Here is a 20,291-nt window from a genome sequence, read left to right as displayed (position 1 = left end):
TTAATATTGCTGCTATATAATCAATATATGTATATAGACAATACGATAGCAATATAGTAGCAATATGTGGGTTATATTTTGTAAGTATTGTAACAGTTCCATTATAACTATATGCAGGGATAAACTCTCGTCGATTGAGTTATGCACTTTGGAGTGTGAGTTTCAAACCACAAAGGATGAATTGGCAAGGGTAACCAATTCAAATCAAGCGCTTAGAAAGAGAGTGTGTGACTTGGAAGAGTCTTTGAAACATGAGAATGAGTGTCAAAAAAATAAAAAGTGTGTGGAGGATTTCAGCTAGACCCTCGCTTCAATAGAACATTATTTTAAGCTGGAGATAGAGGAGTTGAAAAAACGAAATGGTGGATTGAATAAACATGATGAAGTTCATGAAGAAGTGGGTAATCCTCATATCAATGAAGGAGACGACAATGACGCCCGTACATGAATATATTACTCCGACTAAAGAACCAGCAGAAATGGAAGCACAAGTCCCTGGTGATGGAGCCAAAGCCTTCGTAGTCATGCAAATCCAAGAGGCAGAAATTGGCACTTCAGTTCCTGACAAACAAGTGCAGCAAGAAGCTGAGAAGCTTCCTACTCCGGAAGATGTGGACGAGTGCGGAGTAATCTGCAAAAAACTGTTATCTTTGTTAGAGGATTGGAAAAAAAGCAACATTAAGGCATTGGGAGGTCAGATGAATCCTCCCATCATAGCCAATGTTACTGTGGCTGGTGATGAAGCGATTAAGGAAGGTAGTGCTACTGTTGAAAAACAAGATGTTGAAGGTAAAGGGTGCATAAAGAAACGATCGGCCACTACAATGTTGAGTCCGTTTACCGATCCCTTGAGGAAAAAGATGATGATTACTGTCAATATAAATAGGGAACACACCATGCTGTATAGAAATACAGTCCAAATTATGCAAATTTAACAGAATTCACAATCCACATAACACCAAACCCACCACAAATAAAATTCAAATTGACAGTACCTAACAAACCAACACAAATCATATTGTCTAAGATACATTACGCAGTGGAAGATTGTTTTTACAGGTGATTTTATTGTGGCCAATGGAACCGCACCTTGAGCACTTTCTTGTAATGGTGCCCTCTCCTTACGAGGGAATCCTTAGCTTCTTCCGTCTACCTAGCATGACCTTCGCCATGGGAGGTAGCACAACACGACTTCGGACATCTTCAAGAATAACCCATATTCATTTAGGCTATACCGGGTAGATGGTATCTGTATAAGCATCCAACCAGGTTTTTCGAGTGTAATACCCATAAGTCTTGGAGTATACATTTAGTTTCAAGAAGTGAGAAACTGCAACTATATGCTTGCAAGGTAGCTGCTCAAGCTGAAACTTCCTACAACTACAATTGTTGTTCGCCAAATGTAGGAGGCCGTCCATATCACCGTACACAACATTATATTGTACATTATTTAGTTTAACGACATTCATCCTTGCAGCATCATCCAACCTATTCCTTAATCTTTTCTTGCCAAAATTGGGGCACAATATTTTTGTGCATTTCAAAGCCAACTCACGATGTTCGGTGAACCATTTGACAAGGAGATTAATAATTTCCCCTATCAAATGAACCACTAGTAGCATCCTTGCAAACCTAAGGACTGAGTTTATTGACTCCGAAATATTTGTTGTCATTACATTGTAGCGGCGTCCATCCATGTGAGCTCTAGACCACTTGTGTAACCCTACCTGTTCAAGATATTCAGCAACCTATTCCTTTCCCTTGATCTTGTGAAAATGACGATCAAATTTAGCCATTGAATAAGATTTCGCAGTCTGCTCAAAGTGCATTAACATTTTATCACGCTTTTTCAACTTGCAAGTGTGTTTCATTTCCTCTTCATATGATAAAAGCATATGCCATGTTGCGCTACTGGAAAAACTTTGTTCCACACATTCTCTATGCTAACATTGTGATCATAAATGATAACAAATTAGGACACTCACCAATGGCTTCATGAAGTTTAGTGAAAAACCAATGTCATGATGCATCCATCTCCAAATCCCCAATCCCAAAAGAAAGAGGATATATATTTCGATTACCATCGAATGCATTCGCTACAAACATAACACTCTTGTACTTAGATTTTAAATGAGTGGCATCCACGGCTATCACTGGGTGTATGGAAGATTGAAACCCCTAATACATGAGCCAACTGCCATAAAAAATACACAAAGTAATTGTTCTCATCAGTATGGATGTGTGTCTTTGTGCCGGGATTCATAGGCTCCAATTCATAGCAATAGGCTGGAAGGATATAATATGCTTCCTCGTTTGATCCTCTAATTGACATTAGAGCTAACTCCCTCGCTTTCCAAGCTTTCGAATAATGAAGGTGAAACCAAAGTTGTGTTTCACATCTCTCATTATGTCACTCAGTGTGTATTATCCGAGAATCATTCAACTTCCTTTTCAATGAAGTAGCTACAAGTGATGTGGTTGCTTGACGATGGTTGTCATTTATCAATCTCAAATCACATTCATGGCCAGCTGTACAGTTCACAATCATGAAGTTCTATTCTCCAATTCTCAATGCTCGGACCTGCCATGTGCATGAACGTTGACAACAAACCATAAGCAACATCTTAGTGCAAGAGAATTGCATCTTAAATTCAAAGTGGCCTCTCAATGCCGCTAAAAAACTTAGTCAATAAGGCTCCCTTACTAGAGAAAATTTGCCCAACTTCAATTTTCGAATTCCAATCACTTCGCGAATACCCTGTGTCCAAATATGCTTCTCCATCACTTATACCGGCCACATTGTACTGGTTGTGTTCACCCATTTCACTCAAATAATTTTCACGGTGGGTTCAAATTCTCGTCCTAAACGCATTATTGGCAATTGGGCTGATGTGTCCAAGCGGCCAAAAATAGGAAGAGCAGAGTACATTGACACTTCATTTGTTTCAATGCCATTATCACCACCATGCATCTCCTCCACCTCCTTAAAATCAATCATATCCACCTCGCTAACATCACCTCCCACATTAGCGACATTTGTATTATTCCGAGTTACTTCATTACGTTCAACAATGGCAACTAAAGAACGACCCATTCAACTACTATTTGTTTTCATATGCATACTATCAACTACATCATTTGTCAGTCCTCTATCTTCTATACTCACGAGTAAAGGAGCTAGTTTTGAAGGTGTTATACTTCATAAAAAATTTAACATCATCATCGCCCTCAATCTTTATGTGCTTCCACTCATCCGAGGCCACCAAAACTGAGAACTTTAAGCAAACCTTGTCTTCCCTACTATTTGTATTACCAATCATATGCACACGATCCAACAGTTTAGCAAATGTGATGGTATGTGGTACTATTAAGCCTTTTACCCCCTTCGTATTTGCACATCTTCTTTGAGGTTATTCATTTTTCATTGTAGCAAACCAGAATAACAATTGTCTCCATTTTTTACCATGACAAAACAATATTTCATTAACACATGTGAAGCCACAAGCAAATCACTGCAATACAACCACAATAAACAGGCAATACAATGGCAATACAACAGGAATATAACAGCAATACAATAGCAACACAACCGCAATACAGCAATAATAACACAATAGTGAACAAGGATTCATCACAATCAGACTATACAAATCTACTGCATCAAATGAAAAATCCCAAATTTCAAGATTCACATGGCCAGAGCAATCTAAATCCATTTGGTAAAAACCGAGATGGATGAGCATGAAGATTCAAAAAACACACCCAAAGCAATCAAAATAAAACCAATTTCACAAAAACCTAAGCAATCAAAATAAAACCAATTTAACAGAAACCCAAAGAGATTAAGAAAATGACCATTAAGACTACCTATTGGAGGTCGGCGATGGAGTTGAGCTTCAAGGTTGCAAGCAGCTGCGACCGTATGCTATTCGGAAGACATACCTAGAAGATGGGGTCGAGGGGGGGTTTCGCGATTCAGAACAGCGAGATGGGGACAATTCAGAATAGAGAGCGTTAGGAGAGGACCGGCTGGGGGAGTGCGAGAGAGCTACGGGGAGGTATAGAACTGCTGTTCACCCGTTTTATGTTTGCTCCTGTGATGGAAGGGCAAAGTTCCCCATTGCCTTGAAAACCATTGACTGGTCAACAAACCAACTTTCTTTGGTGTGCGAGCGTGCCACTGCTAGCAATAAAAAATCCTAGCAGACTTCTTTGAAAAAGATAACTTGCGCCCCAAGTTACTGATTTCTAAACAAGCGATTGTGAATTTGGGTGAGGAATATTTCCCAAGTAAGTTCTTTTCCTGCCTCAGACTGGTAAGGACTTCATAATTTATCACAGTATAAAATTGGTAGTTCTGACTAGAATAGATGATGATAAAGTGGACTGTTTTAGGCAGAACTGCCTTCTACATAATTAAAAAGGGAAAAATCAACTCTAGAAAGACAAAAAGACAGCTGGAATTCCATTTCTGCCTGGGTAGAAACTTCTGATCCGGCCTGGACTGAGTATGTCTATGCTAGACTGAGCTGTTAACAACTTCAACTGCTTAACTTCAGTTGTAAATCGATACCAAAGTTCAATTTTTGCAGAGCTTTAATCTACTTCAAGCCTTGGGAGGCTTTTAAGTAGGCAGAACTGCGGCTTCTTCAGTCTGAAGAGGCAAAAGTGGCTGGACTTGAGGACTTAATAAGCTGGAACTGCACTGTAAAATTTGTTGAGGTTTTCATATTTGTGAAAACTCAAACTCTGCTTTTCTTGGCTTTTGCTGAACAAAATTTGTAACGAGAGAAGTCTCGTTTTGAATGACTTATCAACATAAAAGACATAATACAAAACTCTGACAAAGAAAGAAAAAATAAATATAAGTCAAACTTCTGAAACAAAGATTCAAGTAACAGTCTCATTTCGTTCTTTCTCTATTCCAGGATCTGTTTGTTCAGCCTGTGAATCCCACATAGTTGGATAAAATTTCTTCAACCACTTGTCATTGATTGGTGCAGCATGAACCTCTCCATCTCGGTCCTATAATCTGTATGCCCCCATTCCTAGGATTTGCTTAATTATGAAAGGACCTTCCCATGTAGGTAACCACTTTCCATAACCTGCTATATGTGTTCCAAGGGGCAAAACTGCTTTCCAGACTATCTCTCCCTCTTCAAAACTTTTGTTTTTAACTCTCTTGTTGTAGGCTCTTGATACAGCCTGTTTTCCTGCTAAGAGTTTGTTAAGGGTATCAATCCTGCTTGCATCCAATCCTTCCAGTTCTAGCAGCATGGCTTGAGAGTAGTCTTTTCCAACCAGATTGTGTTGATGAGTAATTCTGAGAGACTGGACTGCTATCTCCATGGGCAGAATTGCATCATGACCATAGGTTAAAGCATAAGGAGTCATGCCAATTGCCTCTCTTTTTGAAGTTCTATATGCCCACAGAGTCTCTGACAACTTCTCATGCCACTGCTTTGGGTTTTTATCAAGCATTTGCCTGATAATGTTGATGATCACCTTGTTACTTGATTATGCCTGTCCATTAGCTTGAGCATAGTAGGGAGTGGATTGAAGCAGTTTGAATTTGAATGCTTCTGCCATATCTAGCATCTCTCCGGATATGAAAGAAGATCCTCTGTCAGTTGTGATCGATTCTGGAATGCCAAACCTTTGTATAATCTGTTTTTCTATGAAAGTGATGATCTCTTGGGATGTTGTGGACTTAACAGGCTTGGCTTCCACCCATTTGGTGAAATAATTCGTGGCCACAATGATAAAACAATGCTGCTTGCTACTGGTTGGATAGATCTTGTCAATGAGATCCATTGCCCATCCTTTGAAAGCCCATGGCTTTACCACTAGATTCATAGGAACTGAAGGAGCCTGCTGGATTGGGCAGTGCCTTTGACTAGCCCCACATCTCTTGGAATAGTCAATGCAATCTTTCATCATGGTTTGCCAGAAGTAGCTATACCTTATAATTAGCGAGCACATTTTTCTTCCTCCTTGGTGAGCTCCACAGATTCCTTCATGAGTTTCTCCCATGACTTTCATGTATTCTTTCTTTCCAAGGCACCTTAGAAGTACCTCATCCTTGCTTTTTCGGACCAAATCTCCAGTCCACATAAGGTAGTTTAAAGCCACGATTCTAACTTTTTTCTCAGAAGGCAAGGTTGGATACTGCAAGTAATTCATGATAGGATTTCTCCAATCATCTTGAGTGATTATGGCAGAATTAACATCTATCTCCATTCCTCTGGTCAGAATAGATGGTAGACTTTTCTTTCCTACCTTGATGATCCTTTGCACACAATCTTCAAGCATTTGTATACCTGTTGCTATCTGAGCCAATTCATTGGCTGCAGAATTTTCTTCTCTTGGGATATGTTCCCAAGTAGCCTCTCTAAATTCTGTCAGCAGGTTTCTAGCTGCCACTAAATAAACAGCTAAGGAAGGACTCAGACACTTGTATTCTCCAGCAATATGTTTTAACACAAGCATAGAATCTCCTAGGATTTCCACAGATTGGATCCCTAATTCCACCAGCATTTCTAAATCAATGATTAAAGCTTCATATTCAACCATGTTGTTGGTGCACTGGAAATCTAACTGGAAAGAATAACAATGTCTGATCCCTAGTGGCTCTTCTAAAACAATCCCTGCCCTAGAAGCTACATCAGTCTTTGATCCATCAAAGTACAATTTCTAAGGTGTGAGGTGAACTGAATAGATAGAATTGTTAAGGCAAGTATGAGCTCTAGTCAGCAGATCTGCATTTGCTATGTCCAAAGAGTCCATGTTTTCAATCTCTTCCCCTGGATGATCTGCTAGGAAATCTACTACAGCTTGCCCTTTGACAGCTTTCTGAGGAACATATTTGAAAGCAAATTCTGTTAAAGCCATAGTCCATTTTCCAATTCTGCCTCTCAACATTGGCCTCGTTAGCATGTATTTGATTAGGTCTGTCTTGGCAATGATATAGATAGTGAAAGGCAGCATATAGTGTTTGAGTTTCACAGCGGTGAGGTATAAGGCTAGACAAAGCCTTTCAATTGAAGAATATTTCCTTTCTACTTCTGTCAGAGTTGTGCTCAGATAGTAGACTGCCTGTTCCTTCCCTTCCTTGTTATCTTGAACCAACAAACTTCCAATAGATACTTCTGATGCAGAAATATAGAGTTTGAGTGGTCTTCCTCTCTTTGGTGGGGACAGAACTGGTGGATTTGAGAGGTAATGTTTGATTTCCTCAAAAGCTTGTTGGTGCTGTTCTTCCCATTTGAACATCTGTTCCTATTTCAATCTTAACAAGGAGGAAAAAAGCTAGATCTTTCCTGCAGAATTGGATATGAATCTCCTTAGAAAGTTAATTTTTCCTAGGAGACTCTGTAGTTCTTTCTTGTTCCGGGGTGGTGGAGCTTCTATGATGGATTTTGCTTTGGTTTTGTCAATCTATATCCCCCTCTGGTGGACTAAGAAACCTAAGAAGTTCCCTGCTTGAACTCCAAAAACACATTTCTTGGGGTTCATTTTCAATTTATGTTGTATCATCCTTAGGAATGCCTTTCTTAGATTTGATACATGGTTTCCCTCTTCTGGGGATTTAATCACCACATCGTCTATGTATACCTCTAGAGAATGCCCTATCATATCATGGAAAACAGAATTCATTGCTCTTTGATAAGTAGCTCCTGCATTTCTTAAGCCAAAAGGCATTACAGTATACTCAAAAGCACCTATATGCCCTGGTCACATGAAAGTTGTCTTGTGGATGTCTTCTTTTGCCACCATAATCTGATTGTAACCTGCATTGCCATCCATAAAAAATAGCATTTGGTTATGAGCAGCTCCATCTACTAGCATATCTGTCATTGGCATAGGATATTCATCCTTGGGAGATGCTACATTCAGATTCCTGCAGTCTACACAAATTCTAACTGCCCCTATTTTTCTTTTTAGGACCGGTACAATATTGGCTAGCCAATCAGCATAAATGGCTGGTCTGATGAATCCTGCTTTGAGCAATCTTTCTATTTCTTCCTTGACCTTCAGTTTTGTGTCCATAGACATCCTTCTTTTGGCCTGTTTGACTGGAAGGTAGCCCTCTTTGATTGGCAGCTTGTGCTCCACCAGTTTTCTGTCCAGTCTAGGCATCTCATGATAATGCCAAGCAAAACATTCTCTAAAATCATGCAAAAGTGCAATGATTTCACTCCGAAGTGGTTCTTTTAATAGTGCGCTAATGAAAGTGGGTCTTGGATCCTCTTCTGTCCCTAAGTTTATTTCCTGTAATGGATCTTCCACTTCTGGTAAAGAATCATCTAGTGCAACTGGTGCAAAATCTAGTACTTCCTCCTGTAAACTCTCTTCTTCTTGTTCTTCCGTGCTTTCATGAGTGAATTCTGCCATATTGATGACTGAATTCTGCATAAAAAGCTTTCTTTCTTCCCAATATATCAACAATCTTTTTGTAATGGATTGGATTGTTGCAACTCGATCCTTTTCCTGTTGATTAGGACTAAACATCAGAGTTCTGGAGGTTTAGCACAAAAGGTCTATTCCAGCCTTCTAGAGAACTGGCTAAACCATCTTCAATGAGTCTCTGAGCCGTGACACCATAGGGGCGGCCGTTCTGGTTGACTCCAAGGAAAGTGAAAGGTCCAAGGTCATCATGATAATACCTTGCCTCAAAATACAAAAATGGTCGTGGATCGGCCTCTACTATCTCCATGAAACCTTCTTCATTCCAAAGGGCTAATTGTTGATGTATAGTGGAAGGAACACATAAGCTTTTGTGAATCCAGTCCCTACCGAGCACTGCATTGTAAGTGGTAGAAGTGGTGTCTACCACAAAGAATGCAATCTTCAGTTCTTTGGTTCCAACTATGACATCCACATTCAGGATTTCGTGGTTTTAGTGATGCCCTAGCAAAGTTGGTGGTAGTTAAGCGTGTTGGGATTAAATCCTTCTCTGTTCTGCCCATCTTGCTCAATAATCTATGAGGTAGAAGATTAATGGCTGCACCTCCATCTATCATGACTTTGGGAATGGGAACACCCCCAAAGTTTGCTGTTATGTACAGAGGTCTGAGGTGATTAGCCATCTCCTTGGTTGGTTTGGAGAAACAAAGCTGCCCTACAGCCATTTTCATGGCAGTTCCGCCTATCTTGGCAATAGGTGTTTGCTGTTCTTGTGCTTTCTCTACCTCTACCAACTTGCACTCAAAACTTTCTTGAGAAAACACGTCTCCTTCCAGAGTGTTTTCTTGTCCTTCTGCTGCCCTGAATTTATCTGGCAAGATGAACACCATGTTGATACCTAGATCACCCTGCAAAAGGCTTTCTAATTCTGCACGGAAAGCCTCAGTTTCTTCATTTAGCTTTCCGTTATACTCCATCTGTTCTTTCCTATATTCTTCTGTCTATTCTTCCTGTTCTCCTGTTTCGAGGAGCCCAGTTTGATCATATGCAGAAGGCTCGTAGTCCAACTAGTCATCTTCATACTCTTCAGTCCAGACTTCTTGTCCTTCAACTAGAATAGGTTTGGATTCACCTTGTATATTTGTGAAGGCTCAAGCCGATTGACTAGGGATGAGGCAGGATGGGTAGAAGGTCTGCCTGGAGATTCTGCCTTTATCAACTTTTGTGGCTGATAGGTTGTTTATTCTGCATGAGGGGCTATTTCTGGACTCTTCCCTTCTCTAGCAGAACTGGTCCCTAGCAGTGCCTGTGTGTCATTCCTGTTCCTGAGGAAGGTGCAGTACTGCCTTTCAATTCTCCTTTTCTGAGTTCTGGTTAACTCCAGAGTCGGTCTACCGCTCTTTCCAACAGAATACCATCTGTCTTCTATGATAGTTGCCAATGGCTTTTCATTCTCAGGCATCTTGATTGGTGTTTCTTTCTTTGGCTACTCTGCCATTCTCTTATTGTGCTGAGCAGGCCTAAGATAGTCCCTTTGTCTGGCTATATCTTTAGATGGGACCGGAACTGAACTCTGTTGGTATGATGTTCCAATCCCGTCAAACACGTTGGGTGTGGGCTGATTCTGCCTGCCCAGAGTCACTTCTAACTCACTCTCACACTTGCACCTGCTGCACAATACTACCCCAGCTGAGATAGTTACCTTTGGCCTTTGATTAGCCTCCCTCGTGACTCTTCTGCCTCTGCTGGAGCTAGCTTTTGTCGCTATCTTGCTTCTCTTCTGTTTTGGCCAATTTAAGTTGACCATGTTGACTTGTGGCTGGGGAAAGGGATCTGTTGTAACTGATGGAGGTTTCTCCGCCAGTTTTAGTCTTCCTGCTGTTATTCCTTCCTGTATGACATCCTTGAAAACAACACAACTATTGGTGGAATGAATCCAAGAGTTGTGCCACCTGCAATACTGTCTGCCCTTAAGTTCTTTTGGCTTGGGCAACCGGTGGGGTGTCTCTATTGCCTTTTGTAGTAACATCTCATCAAACAAAGCATCAACCTTGGTTAGATCAAAGGAATAGACCTTGTTCTGTGTTGGTTTGTTTAGAACAAACCCTCATGTGAACGGTGGCGGCTTCTGATCCTTTGGTGGCTTTGTAAGAGCCTTGTAACTGATGGGATGTTTCAATTTTGCCATTTCTGCCACTGCAATTTCTCTTTCCTCCGAGCCTTCTTTGTCTTCTTTTGATTCCACCTCAACCAGATGGATTGAAGAGGAAGAGGTTTTATAGTATGTGCCCTTGGAAGAGTTTCTCTTCTGTTGTTCTTCCTTAAGCAACTCCTCATACTTAGATGCTTTATCTGCCAGTTCTGCTAGATCTCCAAACAGCATCCCATCAAATCTTTTCCTCAAAGTGATTTTAAGGGTGGCTTGAGCCATCTGGATGAAGTGCCTCTCTTCCATAGGGATTTGTCACTTCATTTTGAGCTTTCTGAACCTGGTTATGAAGTCTTGAGCAGGTTCATCTTCACTCTGTTTAAGGGTAGCAAGATCACTGATGGTGACTTCTGGCTGGATCCTGAAATAGTAGTCATGGAAAACATTTTCTATTTGCTCCCAGGTTTGAACAGAGTTAGCTGGTAGACTGGTGTACCAGGTGAAGGCTTATCTAAAGAGAGAATTTCCAAAAAGTCTTAGCTTTAACAGAGGGTTATTTTCTATGGCTATGCACTGGACAGAAAATCTGCCTATATGCTCTATTGATGAAGCATGGGGATCTTCTCCGTTGAACAAAGTGAAGTTTGGCACCTTGAAACTCTGGGATAGAGGTATTTGATCAATATAAGCTGGATATGGCTTTCTGTAAGTGGGCCTCTCTCCTCCTCTAGCTTCAGGCTCCATCATCTCCCTGATCATTCTCTGTAGTGTCCCAATGTCATTTAAAGCATTGACAGGGTGTAGATTTCGTCCCTGTTCTGGCTAGATGTGTCGAATCCCTTGCTTCATTCTGTATGGCCTGGGCAGAACTTCTTCCCTGTGTTCTTCCTCTTCTTCAAAATCTAGATGGTTTCTCCAATTTGCTCCTGGTCTGTTCCTATCATTATTGGCAAAGGGGTTAATCCCCCCCTCTGCCTCTTCTGCCTCTTACTGGTGAAGGGAATGGATTGGGATCCATCCTTCTGAGTCTGTAAGGCAAAACAGCTGGTGCCTCAGGCAAAAGTGCCAGGGGTTGATCACGTGGGGCCACGGGTTGTGGAATAGGTGGAGGTTCTGGCTGATTTTGAGGAACCTGAACCGGTGCTGGGCCTTCTAGCCTGATTGGACCCTTATGCTCTTAGTCAGGAAGGGCTCCTCCCCTCTGTCCAGCTTGGATATCTTCATACCCTTGTACTCCAGCTATTTGTGCAATGAGAGGATTCTCTTGGTATGGCCAAGCCAATCCTAGTGGAGGGCCATAAGAGAGGTCTAGCTGCTGGACTACAACATTTGGGTTTGGAATTCTGGCCATGGCAGCCTCTCGGTCCTTCCTAAACTGTCTATTAACTTGCCATTGCATCATGGCTATCATATTGTTCAGAGTATCTGGCTCCTTTGTGTTGTAGCCTCCTATAGGAACACAGCTTCCTGTATCTAATTCAACCTCTTGGAGCCGGTCTTGGAACGTCTGCTTCCGGTGCTGTCATGAGCTGAGTGTCTGGCATCACTTTCTTTTGAGTCCAATCCTTCTCGGAGAACTACCTGATTTCTTTCCATGGCGTGGCGTGGGTTCTGGCTAGAGCTTCCAATATTCATATACTTGAGAAAATATCTGTCGGAGTATGTATACTGAGAAGTCCCACTGGGCGTGCCAAATTGTTCACCCGTTTTATGTTTACTCCTGTGATGGAAGGGCAAAGTTCCCAACTGCCTTGAAAACCATTGACTGGTCAACAAACCAACTTTCTTTGGTGTGCGAGCGTGCCACTGCTAGCAATAAAAAATCCTAACAGACTTCTTTGAAACAGATAACTTGCGCCTCAAGTTACTGATTTCTAAACAAACGATTGTGAATTTAGGTGAGAAATATCTCCCAAGTAAGTTCTTTTCCTGCCTCAAACTGGTGAGGACTTCATAATTTATCACAGTATAGAATTGGTAGTTTTGACTAGAATAGATGATAATAAAGTGGACTGTTTTAGGCAGAACTGCCTTCTACAAAATTAAAAAGGGAAAAATCAACTCTATAAAGACAAAAAGACGGCTGGAATTCCATTTCTGCCTGGGTAGAAACTTCTAATCCAGGCTGGACTGAGTATGTCTGTGCTGGACTAAGTTGTTAACAACTTCAACTGCTTAGCTTCAATTGTAAATCGATACCAAAGTTCAATTTTGGCAGAGCTTTAATCTACTTCAAGCCTTGGAAGGCTTTTGAGCAAGCAGAATTGCGGCTTCTTCAGTCTAAAGGGGCAGAAGTGGCTGGACTTGAGGACTTAATAAGTTGGAACTGCACTGTAAAATTTGTTGAGGTTTTCATATTTGTGAAAACTCAAACTCTACTTGTCTTGACTTTTGCTGAACTAAATTTGTAACGAGAAAAGTCTCGTTTTAAATGACTTATTTCTCTAAGACTGAACTTTGGAAGTTCTAATCTATAGCTTGCTTCTTTTGTGGCTCAAATGAGCTTTTGGTTGCTCCAGCTTGTTTGAAGGTTCTTAGTGATCAAGTGATCATTTTGAGTTTTTTGCCTTTGGTTGATTGTTTGATTGTTTGATTGATTGTTGAATTCAGTGTCTTTTGCCCTGTTCACCCCCTCTCATATTTATAAGAAATGCTTTGGAGTAGGGTTTCTTTCTTTTAATAATGGGCAGTAAAATTCTCAAAAAATCTTTCATTTTTAAATACAAAGAAAAAGGGGTTTTTATCAATAGTCAGTTCTTTTAAGACCAATCACTTCTCCGTTTTTGAAAGAGAACCTAACCCCTCTTTAATTCCAACCGCCCCTTTGTGAGAGCTCAAACCGTGATGTTCAGTTTGCTTTTCTAGTTTGAACAACTCCCTATGTTCCTGCTTATCTATTTTTGAGAATTTAGCCTGCGTATCCCTTGAAAGATGGTGCCTTCTTTGGAATAGAAACAATATCTATGAATATATAAAAGGGTTTTGATCTTCTGGTGGCAGAGATTTCAGAGACGTCCCTTCTTTTTGCCGGCCTCTGTCAACTCTTTATCAATCCAGTTGAAATTGTTGACTTTCCTAAGTCAGGTAGTCACGTGACTTCTAAACATAGGTTTTCCAAAAAAGGTCTTTTGATTTTGCACTCCAGGATTTGAGATCAGAAGCTAAGCCCAATCTAATTTTTCTTTTGATTTTTTTTTTATTGATCTGCGTCAATGGTGGATTGCCACTTAATCTTGACGTTTTTACAACTCTGCCACTTTATAAAAGACATGGGCTTTTTTATTTGGTTTTGGGCTTTTTATTTTCAAATCAAAACTCAGTCCTCCGTTTCTTCTGTTTTGTGGGCCTTTGTGGGAAGTGGGCTGGTGTGTGGTTGCTTTTGGCCCAAACAACTGCACCCAGAGAGAGAGAGAGAGAACATAGAGAGAGCTGAGAGAGAAAACAAAAACTGACTAAAAGTGTTATCTAGCTGATAAGTGGGCATTAAGTATGTATTTATAGGTTATATTTGCAAAACGTGTGGGGAAAAGTGGTATTTCTAGATAAAATTTGGAAATGAGTGGCATTAAGAACAATTTCCCTAAAAAATATTCTGAATTTTTTGGTAATTTTTCAGATTTTTTGCCTTGGGCTTACTCTGGACTTGGTGGCTGTTGCCCGGGCTGGATGTCACCACTGGAGCTGATTTTGGAAGACCAGGAGGCCTTTTGCCTGGGCTGGGCTGTGCTCTTGGAATCCATTCGTCCGAAAAATACCTCTCCGAACCCAATATCTTCCTTCCCCGCATGCCAAGAGACCAAGAATCAAACGTGGGCTCCTCATCGGCTAGAGCGCTCCCTCATGTGCCCTCGATTGCTCGTCTGCTGTCGGCGGTCAGGTACTGTTCTGTAGCAGCGCCGTCGTCTATCAGGTACTGTTCTCTCCTCTGGAACTGAGTCGTTAAATCTTTCGTTCCAGATCCAGATCGATACCGTACCGCGATTGGGTACGCTCGATCCAGATCGAAATTCGTAGGGGGTGAGCGAATTAGGCAACTATGGTCTCAACGTGCCCCACGATGTTATCTTTGTCGCGCATTTCTTCAAATAGCTTGCCTTATCTTCCTTCAAGATCACCGGCGAAAGTAACCCGGATAAGAGCTACATCTGCGGATACAGGACACAGTCAACCACCCTCCTCTTCTTCGGAAAAAAAGAATCCACTTGCAGTTGTTTGGGATGCTCCTCGAACTATTTGGAAGGCAACATTACGACCATTGAGTGATTTTGGGTTTGGTCGTAGAAGCATATGGGAAGGTGGGGTGGGGTTGTTTCTAGTTTCTGGTGCAGTTCTACTTGCACTCAGTTTGGCCTGGTTGAGGGGTTATCAATTGCGGTCTAGATTCAGGAAATACTTTGCTGTGTTTGAGTTTACTCAAGCTTGTGGAATATCCACTGGAACACCAGTGAGGATTAGAGGGGTCAATGTCGGCAGTGTTGTCCGTGTTAACTCTTCCTTGGAAAGTATTGAAGCAGTTGTTGAGGTGTGTTTCAGTATCATAAAACTGTGATAATGGAAATACAATATGTTTTTACTTTTTCATCTTGACAATGACATTACTGCTTTTGTAGGTTGAAGATGATAAAACTGTGATACCTCGAAACTCACTGATTGAGGTAAACCAGTCAGGTCTTCTCATGGAAACTAGAATCGACATTACACCTAGATATCCAATTCCCAATATTGCAGTTGGGCCTCTTCATCCTGAATGTGACAAAGAAGGTCTTATTGTATGCGATAGGCAAAAGATGAAAGGATATCAGGGGGTAAGCTTAGATGCATTGGTAGGTATATTCACTCGTCTTGGACGTGAAGTGGAGGAAATCGGTATTGCGAATACGTATTCACTTGTTGAACGAGTTGCTTCTGTTGTAGAAGAGGCAAAGCCACTGCTTATAAAGGTGTGATGTGCCCTCTTATGTTTTCTTTAGCGATAATTGTCAGTGTTGATCTGGATAACAGTTCCCCACCCCCTTTTCATTTGCTTTCTGGGATCCATAAGCTTGTTGGTTCTGAAGAAAAAGATGATTAGAGCTATTCTTACCAGTTCTGTTCATTAGGATATCGTGGATGAGGACCTATTTGTTCTAGAATTTATTAGGGCCACATCTATTTGCTTCATAAAGGCAAAAAGTGTAGGGACTTCATCAGCCATTTGGCATCAGGCAAAGGAATCACACTTTCCTATGGCACACCTGTGCATTTGTGGGAGGTCCTGGAAGATAACACGTACATATCACAATCGGAAAACTGCAACAGGGATTTACATATCTTTCAGTATCCTAAGACTTAATAACTATTAAGTAACCTTTTTTCGTCTGATTTGTTAAATTAAAGTTGTAGTAGCCTAAACCCATCTATTTAACAATTTATTTATACTAATTTTGAAAGATTGCCCATTCAGGATGCAAGTCATCTGAGAAATTACAAAGCTTTTTGAAAGAATTGATGTCAGTTACAGATTCTAATTGTTTGACTGCATTTAAGTTGTCAGGGCATGAATTTATTTTTACATAGATAAGGTGGCTGACTCTCGGATAGATGAATTTTGCCATTAAGAGTACACAAATTTAACCCCTTTTAGCAGACTAGGTGAAACCCATATACTCTGATCCCTTAGGAGTGTTAACAAGAAAAGCATCAGTACGTAGCTTATAATTTTTAGATTTTAGGACAATGCGATGTGTTTTAAGTTCCTTCGTGTTCAAGAAATTTGGTCCTTCCAAGTTGAACTTCTAATATGTTGACTGGCTGCCAGTGCCTGTTTTTCGTAGCCACAATGGAAACATCATGGCATAAAGGGGCTCTGTATTTCAGCAAAAAGCCAAAAACTGTGAAATATTTAGTTCTTTCTCCTTTCAGTGATATTACTGCTGTGTTTTCTTGTTGTGATGTGCTGCTGGAATTGGTGTCAGTTTCACAATCACAACAATGGCCAGAAAATCCATTTTGCAGAGCAAATCACCTGTATTAGCATGTGTATGTGTTGCAGTGTGTGTCTTTCTGTGTGCCCACATGCATAGGCATACATGGGGTTTGCACTTGTTTCACTATTTTAAATTTAATTCATCATTTGTACCATGATTTTAATATGTTCTCATGCACAATTATTCGGCTTTGATGTAGTGATTTCTCAGATACAAGCCATGGCTGAAGATGTTCAACCTTTGCTGGCTGAGTTTCGTGATAGTGGTCTGCTAAAGGAAGTTGACAGTTTGACCAGAAGCCTTACGCAAGTTTCGGAGGATGTGAGGTGAATTGTCTCAATTTATCTATATTTAGTTTTTTTTTTTTCTTTTTGTAGTAGTTAGCTTATTAATATATTTAGTGATTCCTTGTCTTTTATCTTTATTGCGATGTTTGTTTAAGGTGTTCTAGGTCAATGTTCTGAATAACGTTATGTAGCTGTAGAAGTCTCTGACTTTTAACACTCACATTATGTTTACTGATACTGGAATTATGAACAGCACTCATTTATCCATGTCATAGTACAGAGTAAGGAGTTATGATTATTATGTTGGGGTGTTTAAGGTTTGATTTACGATGTCTTTTTCATATATCCCAAATAGACTTTCAACAGAACTCTATCAAAGGTTTAAAGAAATGTCGGAAAGTTTTATATGGAAATCTCCCTCTGTCGCTGTCTCTCTTTCTCTCTCCTCTCTCCTCTCTCCCTCGCCCCTCTTTCTCCTTTCTCTTTCTATCCCTGTCTCTGTTTTGGTTAGAGGCTAATGGTAATGATATAGAGTGATTTTCTGCAGAAAGGTGCATTCATCTATTATGACCCCTGAGAATACAGAACTGATTCAGAAGTCCGTGTACACTTTGATTTTCACCTTGAAGAATATTGAGGTGATCCTAGCTGCCGAGTGATAACATTATCCTGTGGAAATTTTTTCCCCTTAATCTCTTTTATATCCATCTGTTTTCTTGTTTGTCTTTATCATTCTTTCATCATTGCAGAATTTAAGCTCTGATATTCTTGGATTTACGGGTGATGAAGCTACAAGAAAAAATTTGAAGTTGCTGATCAAGTCTCTCAGCAGGCTATTGTGAAGACTGAAAGGTGGACATAGGATAGTTACTTACCTTAGTTGAGTAGATGTCTAGAAATGATTTCTTGCATCCATTATAGTGGGGACGGGTGAAAATGAAGTGTGGCTTTTTTCACTTTTTAATGCAGAAAAAGGTTTCAATTTGAGAGCTACATTTGCATTCTCTAATCTGGTCAATTCAAGTTTTGTTGATGTTTCCTCATAACCTAAGTAGATATAAAGTCGCTTATTCTTTTGTGCAGATGCCTGTTGCTATCAGAAACCATCATTCCAAGTTGAAAATGTTCATTCCAAATATTTATCTTGGAGCCTCTATGTGTGTGGCATGGGGCCCCCTTTCCCAATTGAAATATGTTTCTGATCTGAAGTATTTTATGACAAGGAATTTTTCAGTTTGACATGGACATACATTTTACAACTCAATAGTGCTTAAGTTGGCCTTATGCAAAGTATAACTAGTGGAGATATGTTTATATGTGGGCTGCCCCCAAATTTTCAAAGAGTAAAGTTACCAAGAGTCATGCCTGCGTGTGGCTGTCAGTCGTTAATGCAAGCTGGTTCCACAACGCAACGCTCAAAGAGCATGGGGAGCCTTTTGCATGGCAACCCCCGATCCAACCCTCCATCCATGATGCTTTTAACATCTCCACAGTCAATAGTATGAATTTGATGTCTTTATTTACATTTGTACTTATTAAGTTTGGAAGCTATGAAAACGAAGGGGGAACCATCTCAGTAGGATAGCGATGCCCCATCTTTAATAAGGTGAGATCCCACGTATCTTTACCAGCTGATCTTTTGTACTGTGTTTGTCTGAAAAACAAAAGATGTACTTGAATATTTTGCATCACATGTTCACATATTGAGTGGCAGGATCTGAAGAAATGGAAGATTATGAGGTTATATGCTTTCAATCAATTAATGTGGATGCTGAATTTCTTTTTTTCCTCCACTTGTAATTTGTGTGACTTGAAACCAAGGAGGAGAATACCATCATTTATTGCAACGTCGGTTTTCCCCAGATCAACTTCCATTTTTTTGTTTTTTACCAAACGGATCAACTTCCATTTGATATAGAGTAATATTAGAGATATCACGTGGCACTTATGGTGGTTCGCTATAACATCCAAGGTCACATGACTTGGACAATGGTGTTTGTCCTAGGATCATAGCCCCCACTCTACTGCTCGAGTCAATGAGATGTTAGTTGGATTGGCTCAAGTCTTTAGTGAGCTACAAAGTGGTCTTGGGTTCAAATTTCACAATTTCTCTCTGTCTAAGTTTCCCCCCTCCCCCTTTCTAACTTCGGTAAACAAAATAAAAAATGGTGAAACCACCTTTGCTCCACCTCAGTAATTCCTTATACAAAGTTGGTGAATCACGTGCACATAATAGACCGAAAAAAATGTTATAATTCACTCTTGTGAAAATTCCTATTAAGCATGATGAAATTTCTTTGTGGCGTTGGTGATAGAATTTGTGGTGACAATAGTTGTCGTTATAATGGTTGCCGGGTGGACGTGTGATAGTGGCGTTGAGGTTGGAGAGAGGAAATTTGTTCAAGATAATATTAAGAAAAAGGTAAAGATGGAACAAAATTCTATCTGGTTTTAGTTTTTTGTTAATTGTGTGGTCAAGAAGCTTAAGCTTAAGCATTGAGATTCCATGAGTGTGATCAAGAAGCTTAAGCTTCTTGCTTTATCTTTCCTAGCTTTATAAACACACATTATTACACACACTTTGGGTATCATCAACATCTTTATTGTAAGTGGAGCAATTTGGAGACAAGCAAATCATTAGGTAATCGACTACTAACTAACGTGTCCATAAGGTTAGGGCTTTGAAATCTTTTCTTTTTTTTTGGGTCAACTAGGGCTTTGAAATCTATTGGACAAACTATATAACTCACCTTGCAATCGAATTATCTAATTAATATGATTATAAATAGTATATCCTTTATGTTGGGCTAAAAGCCTCTCCCATGCTAATTTATTACATAAAGAAAAGAGATGATGTTGGTGATAGAGAAAATCTTGGAGCTTAAGGTAGCTCCTAAAATCAAGAATTTGGCTTGGTTGTTTTTGCAAAAAGTTCAATATTATCACGCTATATTCAAATACATATTATGTGTCCTATGTATCAACAAGGCATGCAGCACCTAATCATTTTGGTAGATAAGTTTGGCGTTACATTGGTAATTAATATTGTGGATTGGTTTGCCTCTACTTGGCATATATTGCCTATACTTTATAGATAAAAGATAATTACAATTGCCCTTACAAGTTATTGGCAAATATAGTTCAATCTGAGTTTTGAGATATTCAGCCGGTTCATCGTAGTTAGGGGTGGGCATCTCATCCGAATTATTCGTGTACCGACCATACCGTACTGACGGTTTGGTGTGGTTAGGTTAAATAATTATTTTTTAATTTTAATTATTTTGATTTTATTCATACCAAGATGTTAGATTTGGTTAACGAAAACAATATTCCTAACCCAACGAAAACCCGTATACTTATTCTATTATTTAAATATAAAACAAGAAACTAAAGATAAATACAATCAGCATTTTATATCACTCTTTCATCATTGCTTTATCAACATTGTATCACTACTTTATCACCATTCTATCACTTCTTTAT

The 20,291-nt window shown here is 39.9% G+C and overlaps 3 protein-coding genes across 5 annotated transcripts; 1 reads left to right on the top strand and 2 right to left on the bottom strand.

Moving 5' to 3' along the window:
- LOC109946660 lies at positions 1,230–1,697 on the bottom strand. The gene has a single exon (XM_020555141.1). It carries the CDS (start codon positions 1,695–1,697, stop codon positions 1,230–1,232), a length of 468 nt encoding a protein of 155 aa, XP_020410730.1.
- LOC109946658 lies at positions 5,026–5,481 on the bottom strand. The gene has a single exon (XM_020555137.1). It carries the CDS (start codon positions 5,479–5,481, stop codon positions 5,026–5,028), a length of 456 nt encoding a protein of 151 aa, XP_020410726.1.
- LOC18788399 (protein TRIGALACTOSYLDIACYLGLYCEROL 2, chloroplastic) lies at positions 14,277–18,563 on the top strand. 3 transcript variants are annotated; one of them, XM_020570964.1, is made up of 6 exons: positions 14,320–15,077; positions 15,166–15,495; positions 16,732–16,847; positions 17,356–17,446; positions 17,558–17,660; positions 17,892–18,563. In XM_020570964.1, the coding sequence occupies exons 1-5, from the start codon at positions 14,592–14,594 to the stop codon at positions 17,648–17,650; spliced, it is 1,116 nt and encodes a 371-aa protein (XP_020426553.1). In that variant the 5' UTR covers positions 14,320–14,591; the 3' UTR covers positions 17,651–17,660; positions 17,892–18,563. The 3 variants fall into 3 exon arrangements, with proteins under 3 accessions (XP_020426558.1, XP_020426553.1, XP_007223330.1); XM_007223268.2 differs by having other exon boundaries at positions 17,558–18,563; XM_020570969.1 differs by lacking the exons at positions 17,356–17,446; positions 17,558–17,660; positions 17,892–18,563 and having other exon boundaries at positions 14,277–15,077; positions 16,721–16,825.

This window comes from Prunus persica, chromosome G1, assembly GCF_000346465.2.
Source record: "Prunus persica cultivar Lovell chromosome G1, Prunus_persica_NCBIv2, whole genome shotgun sequence".
NCBI classification, from domain to species: domain Eukaryota; kingdom Viridiplantae; phylum Streptophyta; class Magnoliopsida; order Rosales; family Rosaceae; genus Prunus; species Prunus persica.
Note: the sequence above shows the minus strand (reverse complement) of the source record. Positions and strands in the feature narration are given on the sequence as shown.